Source organism: Papaver somniferum, unplaced genomic scaffold, assembly GCF_003573695.1.
Source record: "Papaver somniferum cultivar HN1 unplaced genomic scaffold, ASM357369v1 unplaced-scaffold_98, whole genome shotgun sequence".
In the NCBI taxonomy this organism is placed as follows: Eukaryota; Viridiplantae; Streptophyta; class Magnoliopsida; order Ranunculales; family Papaveraceae; genus Papaver; species Papaver somniferum.
The window spans coordinates 291,814-304,277 of NW_020652970.1; the positions used below are offsets into that span (position 1 = coordinate 291,814).

Consider the following 12,464-nt stretch of genomic DNA (forward strand, 5'->3'; position numbering starts at 1 on the left):
TAGAACGATTCACAACAAAAAAAAAAGGTCTTTGTCTCCTTAGGGAAGAAAATAAGAGTGTAGTTGTTAGTACTAATCTATATCTGGCTACTGATTCTTAAAACAAAATGTAGAAAGAAAGTCAATGATCAAAACGGCGCAAAAAACACTAATCTTAATATCGTCAGATCAGTTTTTTCTACTAATGCACTCCGATTTACAGCTCACATTGTATATCTAGTAAATTCGTTGATTTTGGTTTCAAAGAAAACGCTTGAATTTTGGAGGAATAAGAGATGGAATTAACAAAAACATAGTATTATATTCTTATAATCACCGATTCTTGACTAGTCAAATCCGCGTTCTTTCCGATGTGGTAGTCAAAGTTGAACTTGTGATTAACATACGTAGCTTATAATTAATTAATTAAATGTAGATACTGTTTATGACATTTCCTCTGGAATCTGGATAGCATGTCTGTTAATCGACCATTTGGATGCCGAAAAGCCCCTGAAAAATGGGCGACAAAATTCAGACATTGTTTGAAATGATCAAATGTTTGGAAGACCATTTCCATTTCCATTTCTCAGTGTATTTTTTATTTTATTTTTCCTTTTTCCTTATGGAAAACGAAATTATATTAAGACTAAGCAATATTGTACAATAATGTTACAATTTCATTTTTTGTAAAAATATTTGAGATTATGCTTTCTTTGTTGACTTTTTGGTGAATACAACTAGTCTTGTGTTGGAGTCATCTAATCCTCGCTTCTTTTGCTATTGAGTCCGCCGTTATATTATGATCTCTACTTATATATCTGATCTTTGCCTGAGGAAGTTTTTTTAGACTTTGCATAATATCTTCAAAGACATTCTCAGTAACCCAAGAAATAATCTCACCGGATAAATTGATAGAATCCACCAATATTTTGCAATCTAAGACAATTGTAACACTTGATAGAAGATTTTTTTCTAACCAATTTAGAGTTCTTTCTACCGCCTTTGCTCCTGCATGAATGGCTGTAAAAGCCTTCTCTGACCCAGAGATAAATGCATGACTGTTTCTTGATCCTTTTTTGGGTTGTATGATCCACGAATTCAGTGTATCCTTTTTTGGGTTGTATGATCTCTGACCTGTTCATTTTTGCTTACATTTGGAGGTAATCACATTTTAGTGATAGTCATTGACCGGATATTTCAGAAGTCATTGTCTCGATCAGACTTGAGTAGCACTGACAAGCACTAACACTGCTCACGATCTCATTCCCAAGAGTTGATATTACTTAAAATTTTGAACAAATCAGTATAGGTTAAGCCACACAAACACTCCATGGTTGTTCAATCTTTCCAATTTTTTAGCATTTCTTTTTTCCTAGTCAAAGGAGTTTTTTTTTTTTTTTTTGAAGCAAGGTTTGTTATACAGAGAATAGTTCTAGCTAGTGTACATTTGTACGACGGGCACTATAGTGCCACACTGTTTCCTGGTGTAATTGCTTTAGGTTATGTTTCTTTTTCTAGCAATAAGGAAAGCCGGCTTTCTTGTGGAAATCAACAGACCATTAAAAAAAATCTTCATTTTAAATTTCAATGGCAGTGAGCGTCCAGGAGGTGGAATGCAAGACATCATTCAAAACTACCAGATGAATCTCTCGATGGTAATACACTTTTAGCCAGCTAGGTCGTCAATACCATCAAAGGTCCTATTGTTTTGGTTTTTCACAATTATTGTGAATACAGGTAATTAAAGAATCAAAAGCTAGGCCGGTTTCGCTATAGTAAATAAGTGATAAAGTCATCTGAATCTGAAACTCAACTTTTCTGTCTCCAGTCCATTCATGTTTCATTTTCAAAAGCACCAAAAATTTTGACAGATAAAATGAAGGAAAAGTTATTCGAAAGTATTGAGAGCAGAGGATTACTAAACATGGCTCAAAACACTAACTTCAGACAAGAATTCTTCATGGTAATTTTACCTTAGTACTTGTTACACTAAAAAATGCCATCAGCTTGAACATTTTCCCTGTATTTCCGGTCAAATGATAGATTTCTGCTTACCAGCAGAGGATGAAGAGTTTTTTTACTTCCTCAACAACTAACCTTAATAAATCAATTGAATAATAATAGCTCTAAAATTCTGACAACCTCATGTGTCTCTCTCTCACTTTATGGTTTGTTGATATTTACCTCAACTCCAAGACCTTCCATCAGCCCCCGGTGTACCACAGATCCAACTATTGAAATTGGGAGTACCTGAACATTAAAATAAGTATTGTTATATAGACAAGATCTCCACACAACAAAAAGTCTGCCTGCCTACAAAAAAAATCCTCTTCTGCCCTCCCTGGTAGCAGCAATACGCAAAGGGGGATATTAGGATTATTACCATGCATGCATATCGTATTTGCAAAACTCAGCCTGTTATAAAACTCTTACCAGCAAAAGTCTAGGCTTTTGGGTATTATGATTCTGTAAATCTTCTCAGTCAAATTTTAAGAACAAGAAATTATAATGTCAGATGGGTTAATTACTGACCTTCATTAGTAAATTGGGAACAAAGCCCTTGTACAGTGCTTTAAAATGGTTTTCTTGAATGCATCACACATGCCTGTAAACTCAATTGCTGCCTTGTTGTCACCGTCACATGCAACAATCGATGAAGAGTTTTTCCAACCCCCCATTTGCATTCTTCGATGAATAACATTGAAAGGATAAGCAAAGGTATGACTTATGGCAGATGCAAAATCTTGAAAATATGGAATTTTTTTCTTTATGGCTGCCATCTCTTCATGCACTTCAGGATTTATTCCCTTAGACTTCAATTCTATATACCTCCCTATCATGACTCTTTCTGTGCTTATACGAAAAGATTCAATGACAGCAATGTTCATGCCCATCTGTACCACCTGTTTTACACCAATAAGAGTGTAAATACAGATCTCGATAAGAGCTTGAGTGATCGGGGAATAATGTTCTCTTACGGATAGCAAAAAGTTCAAACACGATTCCACTGGTAATAATGATGAACACTAAACAAAACTTTATTCAACTCAAATTCTCATATCTGGTAATAATGATGAACACTAGCTTAGTAACAGCTTTAAGAGGCTTAAATTGGCAAAAAAGAAAAGGGGTAGAACTATTACTTATTGAACGCAGCACATCATCACAATCTAAATTCATGACAAGCAGATCGTTAGAAACACTATTAGTAATAGTGAAGAAAAGAAGATCAAGGAGTGTAGCGAGGGAAGTGACTTCTCCTAGAAGTCAAAATAAAAGCGTTTTGGCTGGTCAGATAGACATTTTTTATGCTTTGTAAAAATCCGACATCTTCATATTTCTTTCTTTGAAGAATACATGTTCCAAAGCTGTTGTGAAGGTTGTCATACAATTATTGTGATATGTACGACAAAGCCAGGAGCGAAAGGAGGGACTTAAACCCTCAAAATGAACCTCGGCAAGGCTATGCTACCATACAACTTTTTCAAGCATAAAAAACAAGATATGCGTGGGAAGGAAACCAGAGTTTTCCCGCATGACACAGTCGCTTCCTCAATTTATTAGCAACATGGCATTTGCTTGGAAAATTAAGTCTAAGGTGCATTGGTTGACTTACTAGTCCGATGGTAAAAGGAAGACATCCTTTATATAAAGCTCGTGGGCCTTCTTCTCGGGCAATTGTTGATAGAGCATGATATATTCCTCTGTATTGATATGGCGATTTTCCTGTCTGCATAAAGAATTAGTAGAAGGGCATGAATCTTCACCTCATTATGGTACTAGCAAGTGCCAAAACCAGAATTTTTACCAAATTAGTGAAAAGGGAAAATTGAAATTCAAAAAGAATGTTCAGTAGGTACCTGGACAGAAAGCCTTCCTTGCACCATGTTCATGGGATACGCTGCTGCCATTGCAATCATCAGAGTGCATGCTTGAATTACAGGGACCAACAAAGTAGGAGGCTTTACATTTTCTGCAAAAGATTAATGGGGAAAAAAAAAAGAGTTCTTAACTTTATATATTCTCCAAGGCATTCTACTTCACTACCAAGTACCAACAACCAACTACGTTAGAATCTGCAGATATAATCTACGAGTGATAGTACAACTGAATAATTTGACATTTTCAAATAACAGGTCCTGACATATTTCAGGAACTTAAGTAGGAGCCCTTTCTATATGCACTTTTAACCTTTTCAAATCCAAATAATAATTCTGAAGTGCATTGACCTATTCTTCTTATTCAACGATGATACAAAGCTTTAGATTCAAGCATCAAAATGCAAAACAAAAACAAACAAATGGAATAACCATACCCATGCCTGGCTGCCGCTGCCGCTGCCAATGCCACTGCCAATGAAGCCGTATACTCCTGTAACAAGAAATGATGTGCTGAATGGAGGGGGAAAATACTTGACTAAACAAATGACACACATGCCTAACTTGCACGCACATCCTAATTAATGCCCCAAAGTAAGTTAAGCGCTTTTTAGAATCAGATGAGTAGCCTCAGCAATAAGTAGCATACAAAAGAACGAAGTAAGAACAATTGATATGCTTTAGTAAATCACCACTGATCAGATGTAAATCATGTAATTGTGCTTCTTGTAAAGGTAGGATAAGTTTACATGAAACCCTGTGCAGACTAGTTTTAGATGTAAACTAATTACATAATTACCCACTAATCTAGCTAACACCCGCTCCCGAGATTAAAATAAAGAAATCACTATAGGCTTATGAATACATAAAAGAAGTGCTTTCTGCAGAAACATCTAAGCTATCTGTTGGTTTCTCAAGTAACCTGTTGCTTCTAAAGCTGTAAAGACCATTGAAGTTCACAAAGGTCCCGTGGCCCATCGTAACAGTTAATGTCAGGCTGGCTGTTGATGATGCATGCTAGATTAAAAGGCTAAAAGCTTATAACTATTCATATAACCTAAAACTATACTTTGTCGTTGTTATTCCAAATTTTACAGTTTCATCATGTTATATCTCATTTCTAAATGAACCAGAATAACAAAAGAAAACAGAAACTCAGGATGAGAATCCATTAATCAAACCGTTGCACAATGAATTGTTCAACAATGTTGTCAAATCACAATAGATCACAAATCAGTCAGCTTATACAGAACAGCAAATACTAACAAATGCAAAAATGAATATTAAGCCCAATTAAAAAAAAATCACCTTGCTAATGCATGAGGGACAACAGCGGAGACTGTTGAAAATGACACGACTTGTGCAGTATAAGCACCATTTCCCTTAAATAATCCTCGAAAACCATCAGTTCTCCTCATATGTTTTAAGCCTTGAATTATATCCTTGTATTTTATATTCTGAGAGTTTTGAACCTGCATTTTCCAGCAACCAAACAAACAATTAGGCCAACGGTCTAAAAACCAAAGCCTCCTAGTTTTGAAGGTACACACATTCCCTTAAGGAAATAACAAAAATTGGTAAAAATGAAAACCTTGGAAACTGAAAAATGAAACCTTAGAAAATGAAAAAAAAAAAAAAATTGCATATTGTGGTCCTTTTCCCTGTCGAGAAAATATGCGCGTTGAAACAATGACATTTTGAGTTTTGGTCCTTTAGTCTAATTAACCCGTAACCAAATTATGTACCATGGTTAAGGAAGCAAACCAGGAATAAAGACCTCACGTCATTCCAAACTATATATATATATATATATATATATATATATTAGTAGAATTGATGAGAACCTCCTCAAACAGTTAGATGTTTCATGTGTGTTTAGAATGGCTTACATTGTTATTAGCAAACATAAGTATTGAATTAATCAAAATTCACAGCACGGGATCTATTTGCCAACAAAAATGGATAATTAGTAATTACTTTTTACGAAAATTATTATGTCCACTGTGGTAACTTCTGAGATTATTTTGATGAAAAACCAAAGGCAGAAGAACGTTTCCTTTGACCAGACATTTTTGCCACTTGTAATACGAAATAGAATATGAAGAAGACGTGCTGTTATGTGTAGTTCACGTGTGTATAAATTCCTTTTAGAAGTTTTCTATGATTATTTCATATTATTCGACTGAAGTGAATCAAAGGGGACGGTTCTAAAGCGTACCTCATTCACATATATATGCAATTATATATTTATCTTCAAGTCCTGAGAATTGATCATTTACTATGAATGTAATCATGATTAAATTTCAATTATTAGATTTCGGTTATACATAAAACAGAAGTAGCAATTTATCCAGAAGACTACCTGAAGCAATATTTCTAAGCGTCTTAAAGGAGCAACAGCAGTGGCAGACCTGCAATAGATGGACACAAAACAGATATGGTGACCAACACACACATACCGAGTAATAATTGTCAAACTTCATTAGTTAAAATTCGGAATACCTTAGATTCAAAAGAAGACAAAAATCATGACCATCCAACTCAAACTTATAAAAGAAAGAATGCAATTCTTTAGGGAATCATAATTTATGATCTTTGTCAAAGCAACCATCGAAGTTTTCAAGATATATGGTCCAAAATACAACCATTAACTTGCTTTGGAACATCAAATACGAACAATACTGTAACTCTATTTATATATCAGGCAATACCCCATGAATTATCTGGTCTTAAATTCTATGCAAATACGAAATGAATTTGTAAAATGCAGTAGTAGTCGAATTACATTCCCCAGTCCATTACAAAAATTAACAATGAAATAAACTCTATTTGATAATCAGAAACAATCAAAAGAATCACATTACCACTTTATTTCCTTATACTCTATTTGATAATCAGAAAGAAGAGATTTTCGTAATAAAATCAAGCGCATTACAAGAAATAGATCACTCATTGAACAGTAAAAAATTGAAAGCCACATCAACAAAAAATGCAAAACAATCCATGGAATTAACACAAATCTCAAAGCCCTCCTGTAGGGTTTAATTTCTCAAAATTGATGGAAACCTAGTTACTGAATCGAATGGTTTTCAAACTTTTACAGCAATTAGCTAAAAGAGAATGAAATAATGAAAGAACTTACACTCCCAATGCAATAGCACTAACTTTCCGGTTTCTTCTTCTCCTAGGAGGAGGAGGAGGAAGAGGAGGAAGAGGACCAACTGGTTTCTTAACTTTTCGTCTTCTTCCTCTTATAAGATCAACTGTTTCCTTCACTGTATCCCGGCCATCACCGTTTTCAAGCTCCATTAGAGAAGTCTAAGAATTGTAGTTTCTTCAGAGATGGCAAAAGATCTAGAAAATAAACCATGAAAATAAATATAAACTCTACGGAGAAATTCATCGGAAGTATTTTTAGTAAAACTCCATGGAACTTTTGAAATTGTACGAATTTGCATTGCATTTTTCATGATACAACGGTCTCTCGCTGCGACTGGGGGAAAATTAGGTGCAGGGTTTGGGTTTCAGAGTACGAAAAAGGGAGATTAGAAATGAATCATTTTTTGGGGACCATGGTTTTTTTTTTTGGGGACCATGGTCTTATTAGGCCACCCATCTTACAGTGATAAGGGATGTCCTAACAATAATCCTACTTAATAAGTTTATTAATTTGCCCTTAACCTAATAACATTAACCCTAATACTAACCCTAACCGTGATTAATCCTAATCTAAAAAAAAAAACTTGACACACCCACTCAACCATCTCTTCCTCTCTTCTTCTTCTTCATTTCAAACTCGTCTTCATCAAAATAGGAATCATTCATTTTAATTTGTTTTCCATCGATTTAGTTGAATAGAAATCATACACGGGTATTTCTCGACAAACCCATTCATTTTAATTTGTTTTTCATCGATTCAATTGAATAGAAATCATCAAAATAGGCTTGGAATGGTAGTTACAGTGTTGGGTTCGGTTAGATCGTGTTTTCTATTTGCCTTAGGTTCCTAACCGAACTCACTGAATTGAAGAACACGAAGAACAGTTCGGTTATATGTGATTCAGATTATGTAACCGAACTCTAGAGTTCGGTTACCTATACAATTTTACAAGTAACCGAACTCAAGCCTTGAACTTCTGATTTTTTTAAAGGTTGAGTTCGGTTACCTACACAATTTTACAAGTAACCGAACTCAAGTCTTGAAATTCTGATTTATTAAAGGCTAAGTTCGGTCTGATCGCAAAGAAATTGTAAAATTTCTATGTAACCGAACTGTAGGGTTAAATTACTTAGAAAGAATTTTTTTTATGTAACCGAACCTTCTTGTTATTCCCATTCTTTTGAGTATTGTAAGCACCGAACTATGACCTACGAGTTCGGTTCGATCGCAAAGAAATTGTAAAATTTCCATCTAACCGAACTGTAGGGTTAAATTATTTAGAAAGAATTTTTTTATGTAACCGAACCTTGTTGTTATTCCCATTCTTTTGAGTACTGCAAGCACCGAACTATGACCTACGAGTTCGGTTCGATCGCAAAGAAATTGTAAAATTTCTAAGTAACCGAACTATAGGGTTAAAAAAATTAGAACATAATTTTTTTTATGTAACCGAACCTTGTTGTTGTTCCCATTCTTTTGAGTACTGTAAGCACCGAACTATGACCTACGAGTTCGGTTCGATCGCAAAGAAATTGTAAAATTTCTAAGTAACCGAACATAACGCTGCATGTCAGAACTTCCATTAATATGGAGTTCGGTAACCTGCGTGTTTGGATCAAGCAAACGAACTACACCTTCAAACTAGTTCGGTTACTTGTTCATCTCACAAGGCAACCGAACTACACCTTCAGGAGAGTTCGGTTACTTGTTCATCCTCACAAGAAAACCGAACTACACCTTCAGATGAGTTCGGTTACTTGTTCTTCATATAATGTAACCGAACTCCTCAAAATCCAGTTCAAAAATTGACAGTTTTGGGGAAGTTTTTACCAATTCAACATACATTTTGAATATTAACAAATATAGTAGTAGGAGAGGATGGAGATGAAGAATCAGATTCATCACTTGAATACTCGAAGGGGGTGAATTGGAAATTTTTTTATTTTTCATGTTTTTCTCCTTCATCTTCTCTAACTCTACTCTCACAATAATTCTACTCAACTAATAATAAACCCATCTTTTAATTTAATCTCACTAATTGTTTTTAACTAAATCATTTCACTAATCATAACCTAAAATTAATTAGAAGGGTAGATTAGGTATTAAAGAAATAACTAGATATGGGGTGACCTAGAATTACTTCCAATGTCTTTACCCAAAATAGAACCATGGTCCCCCCAAAAAAACCATGGTCCCCAAAAAATGGTTCTTAGAAATTTAGACCTTGGGCCCCGATCCAACTTGTTACCCCAAATCCTAAGTATTCCTCTTCGATGTCTATAATGCCTCGTTCTGGAAGAAGAAAAAAAGTTCCACTAAAGTAGTTTTCCTTATTTACCCTTTACTTATTATCAAGATCACCTTCTGCTTCATTTTTTAGGTTTGTCGAGCTTGGTTCAAGATCGTTTCACCATTTTCTGGTTCGTTACATTGTTTTCTAAAAAAAAGTTCATCGTTCCAGGTGTTTTGGGTTTTTTGGTTGGCGGATGTAGATGGTGGATTTTCGACAAAGGATAAAATCGTAAAACCATAATTATACATGCTCCTGATCCAGAAATCAGATGAGTATTGAGGATCATGTCTCTTATCGAAGCATGAAATCTCATGCCACAAGAATCTCTGACTGAGAATACTGTCTCTCATAATATATGTGGATGTGCAGTCTCTCAGCTGAGGCAACGATATATCTCATAAATACTTAGCGATTTCAGTAATTACTTTTATATAGAATCAAAAGATTGGACGGATCCTAGATAGCTTGCCTGCTAGTATAGAGCAACAACGTCTTCAGGATGCAACAATGTTTTCCCTGACTATATAAAAGAAATATGACGCTTCAACAAGCTCATATCTCTCAATTCTCAAATAATTAATACTCCTAGACAGCATGCCTGCTAGTATAGAGCCATCAATTACTTATATTTAATCGTTAACTGGATTTTCAGAAATATTCTATGGTTTCTTCATAATATTTGATTACTTCAATTCATAGTTTTTCCCAGCAGAATTCCGTGGGTTAGTAATAAATATTCAACGTAAGGGCATCTGAGCCACTATCGAGTAAGCCCCGACCAAAATGGTGCAAGTGTACTCAGCAATAATGCACTAACGAGTACCTGAATGCACGAACGAACATTCCAAAACACGAAGGAACGATGAACCTATGCAAAATAGGAAAAAAATAATAACTAATAAAATATTAGTCAAGGCGCTTGGGGACTGGTCCCACCGGCCGGCCAGTCATGCCGCAACCAGTCCCACTCCCAATTATATATTTTATCATATTTTTATTATTTTCCTTGATCTCATGAAAATCCCTTCATTTGAACAAATATCCTTCGTTTTAAGGAAACTCCTCAGTTTCATGGTGTTTGCTTCGCATCAAGGAAATAATATAAAATTCGAAAAGGTGTCGTGGGACCGTATCTACTAGTCGGTCGGCTATGCCCTAGTTGTGGTCGGTCCCAAACCTCATGATTCCTCATTATTTTATTATTATTTCCTTCATCTCATAAAAACTCATTAATTTCATGATATTTCCTTCAAGTCCTGAAAAATAATATAAAATTAGGAAAAGTGCCATGGGACTGGGCTCATTGGCCGGTCGGCCATGCCTTAGACATACCGGTCCCACACTTCATGATTCCTTCATTTTATTATTTTTTTTCCTTCATCTCATGAAGTTTCCTCAGTTTCAGCAAAATTCCTGAGTTCTTCACATTTTCTCAAATGATTGCTCAAACGCACATCAGAAAATATCAAAATTCTCAGGACTGAGACACAGACACTTTGGAGACGTGAGCATGTTACCTTGACCGATCAAGGTTGGCTCTTTGGCTTCTAATGAGCGGGTCCCATGTATTTTCACAATTTGACCTAATTTGCGCAATTGCACGTATTAGGTCCAAAACTTTTCCAAAGAACTTGTAACTTCATAAAACGATCGTCAGTAGAACCCATGACCAACCAAGGTCGGTTTCATGATCCCTTGGTCGGTCCCTCATCCCGTCATAATTAGGTTTTAACACCTGAGGCTCAGACGAGCATTATTTTAATAAATGATTAGACCAGCATTTCATCATCCTTTCACCAACTGGTCTTCAAGAGACTTTGGTAAAAGAGAATATTCTTACACGTTTATGTACACTGTGAGCTATAATTAGTGATGGAGGTTCACACTTTTGTAATAGACCGTTTGCTCTTTTAATGAAACAATATGGTATTACCCACAGAGTAGCTACCCCATATCACCCACAGACTAGTGGTCAGGTAGAGGTTTCCAATAGGGAAATTAAACGTATTCTAGAGAAAAGAGTTAATCCAAATAGGAAAGACTGGTCGTCGAGGCTTACTGATGCCTTATGGGCTTATCGTATTGCGTTTAAGACACCCATTGGAATATCACCTTATCGTTTAGTGTTTGGCAAGGCATGTCACCTGCCCGTTGAGTTTGAGCATAGAGCCTATTGGTATATTAAGCATCTAAACTTTTCACTTGACAAGGAAGGAGCTCACAGAAAGCTCCAGCTCAATGAGTTGGACGAGATTCGTAGAGATGCATACGATAGTGCTAAGGAGTATAAGAACAAAATGAAACTTGTGCATGATAAGAATATTTTACGAAAGTCATTTTCTCCAGGTCAAAAAGTTCTTCTGTATGACACTCGTTTGCATCTATTTCCCGGGAAGTTGCGCTCTCGGTGGACCGGTCCTTTTGTGGTCCGTACTATTTTTTCTCATGGCGCTATTGAGATTGAGACACCAGATGGTAGTAGTTCTTCAAAGGTTAACGGTCAGCGATTGAAGCCCTTTTTAGAGCCTTTTCCTATAGGTGATGTTGAGGAGGTCCCTCTGGAGGACCCTGTTTATCCTTGATTGATAATCAAGGCGATTTGTATGTTGTATATTATTTTTGTAGGTTTTTGGTTACACTTCACCCAGGTACTATCTTTTCGACTTCTCCCTTTACTATTTCCTCATGTTACTTATACTTTTGGTACTGTTCTTTCATTAGAAACATTGAGGACAATGTTAGATTTAAGTTTGGGGGTGGAGTAGAACTTTTTGTTACCTTTTCGTTGCAATAAATAAACTCCAGAGCCTAGAAATTTATGCCTATTAAGGATAGCAATAACCAATCTAAGTGGATGGAAGCATTTTGGTTGTAGGAGTTGAGCAACCAATCTGATTAGATGGAATCATCTAGAAGAGTCTATTCATAAAAGCACAGAGCTCAGGTGTTAGATAAAAAAACATGGTAGTTTCGCCATATCCTCGTGATGGAAACATCGAAAAAATCCTGATCACTTCTTTTTTATTTCTTTTTACCATTACTAGGGTGAAATAGAGTGACTGAGATACCAAAAAAAAAAAGAAAGAATCCTGATCACTTCTTTCGCCATATCCTATTAAGGATAGCTCTAACTAATCTAAGTGGATGGAAGCAT

General features: G+C 35.6%; 1 protein-coding gene across 1 annotated transcript; it reads right to left on the reverse strand.

Annotated features, from left to right (window-relative positions):
* Positions 1-1,856: 1,856 nt before the first annotated feature.
* LOC113346189 (mitochondrial adenine nucleotide transporter ADNT1-like) lies at positions 1,857-7,402 on the reverse strand. The gene is made up of 8 exons (XM_026589762.1): positions 7,000-7,402; positions 6,220-6,268; positions 5,166-5,329; positions 4,295-4,350; positions 3,840-3,952; positions 3,596-3,709; positions 2,512-2,882; positions 1,857-2,229 (listed from the first exon to the last, which is right to left on the reverse strand). Exons 1-7 carry the CDS (start codon positions 7,164-7,166, stop codon positions 2,517-2,519), a joined length of 1,029 nt encoding a protein of 342 aa, XP_026445547.1. The 5' UTR covers positions 7,167-7,402; the 3' UTR covers positions 1,857-2,229; positions 2,512-2,516.
* Between the last annotated feature and the right edge of the window lie 5,062 nt (positions 7,403-12,464).

Excerpts from the sequence above, each read along its gene's own strand:
- LOC113346189 (XM_026589762.1), bottom strand. The coding sequence starts at position 7,166 with ATGGAGCTTGAAAACGGTGATGGCCGGGATACAGTGAAGGAAACAGTT. Across the intron at positions 6,269-6,999 it reads AGTGCTATTGCATTGGGAGT|GTCTGCCACTGCTGTTGCTC; the intron begins GTAAGTTCTTTC and ends CATCTATTGCAG. Across the intron at positions 5,330-6,219 it reads GCTTAGAAATATTGCTTCAG|GTTCAAAACTCTCAGAATAT; the intron begins GTAGTCTTCTGG and ends TGGAAAATGCAG.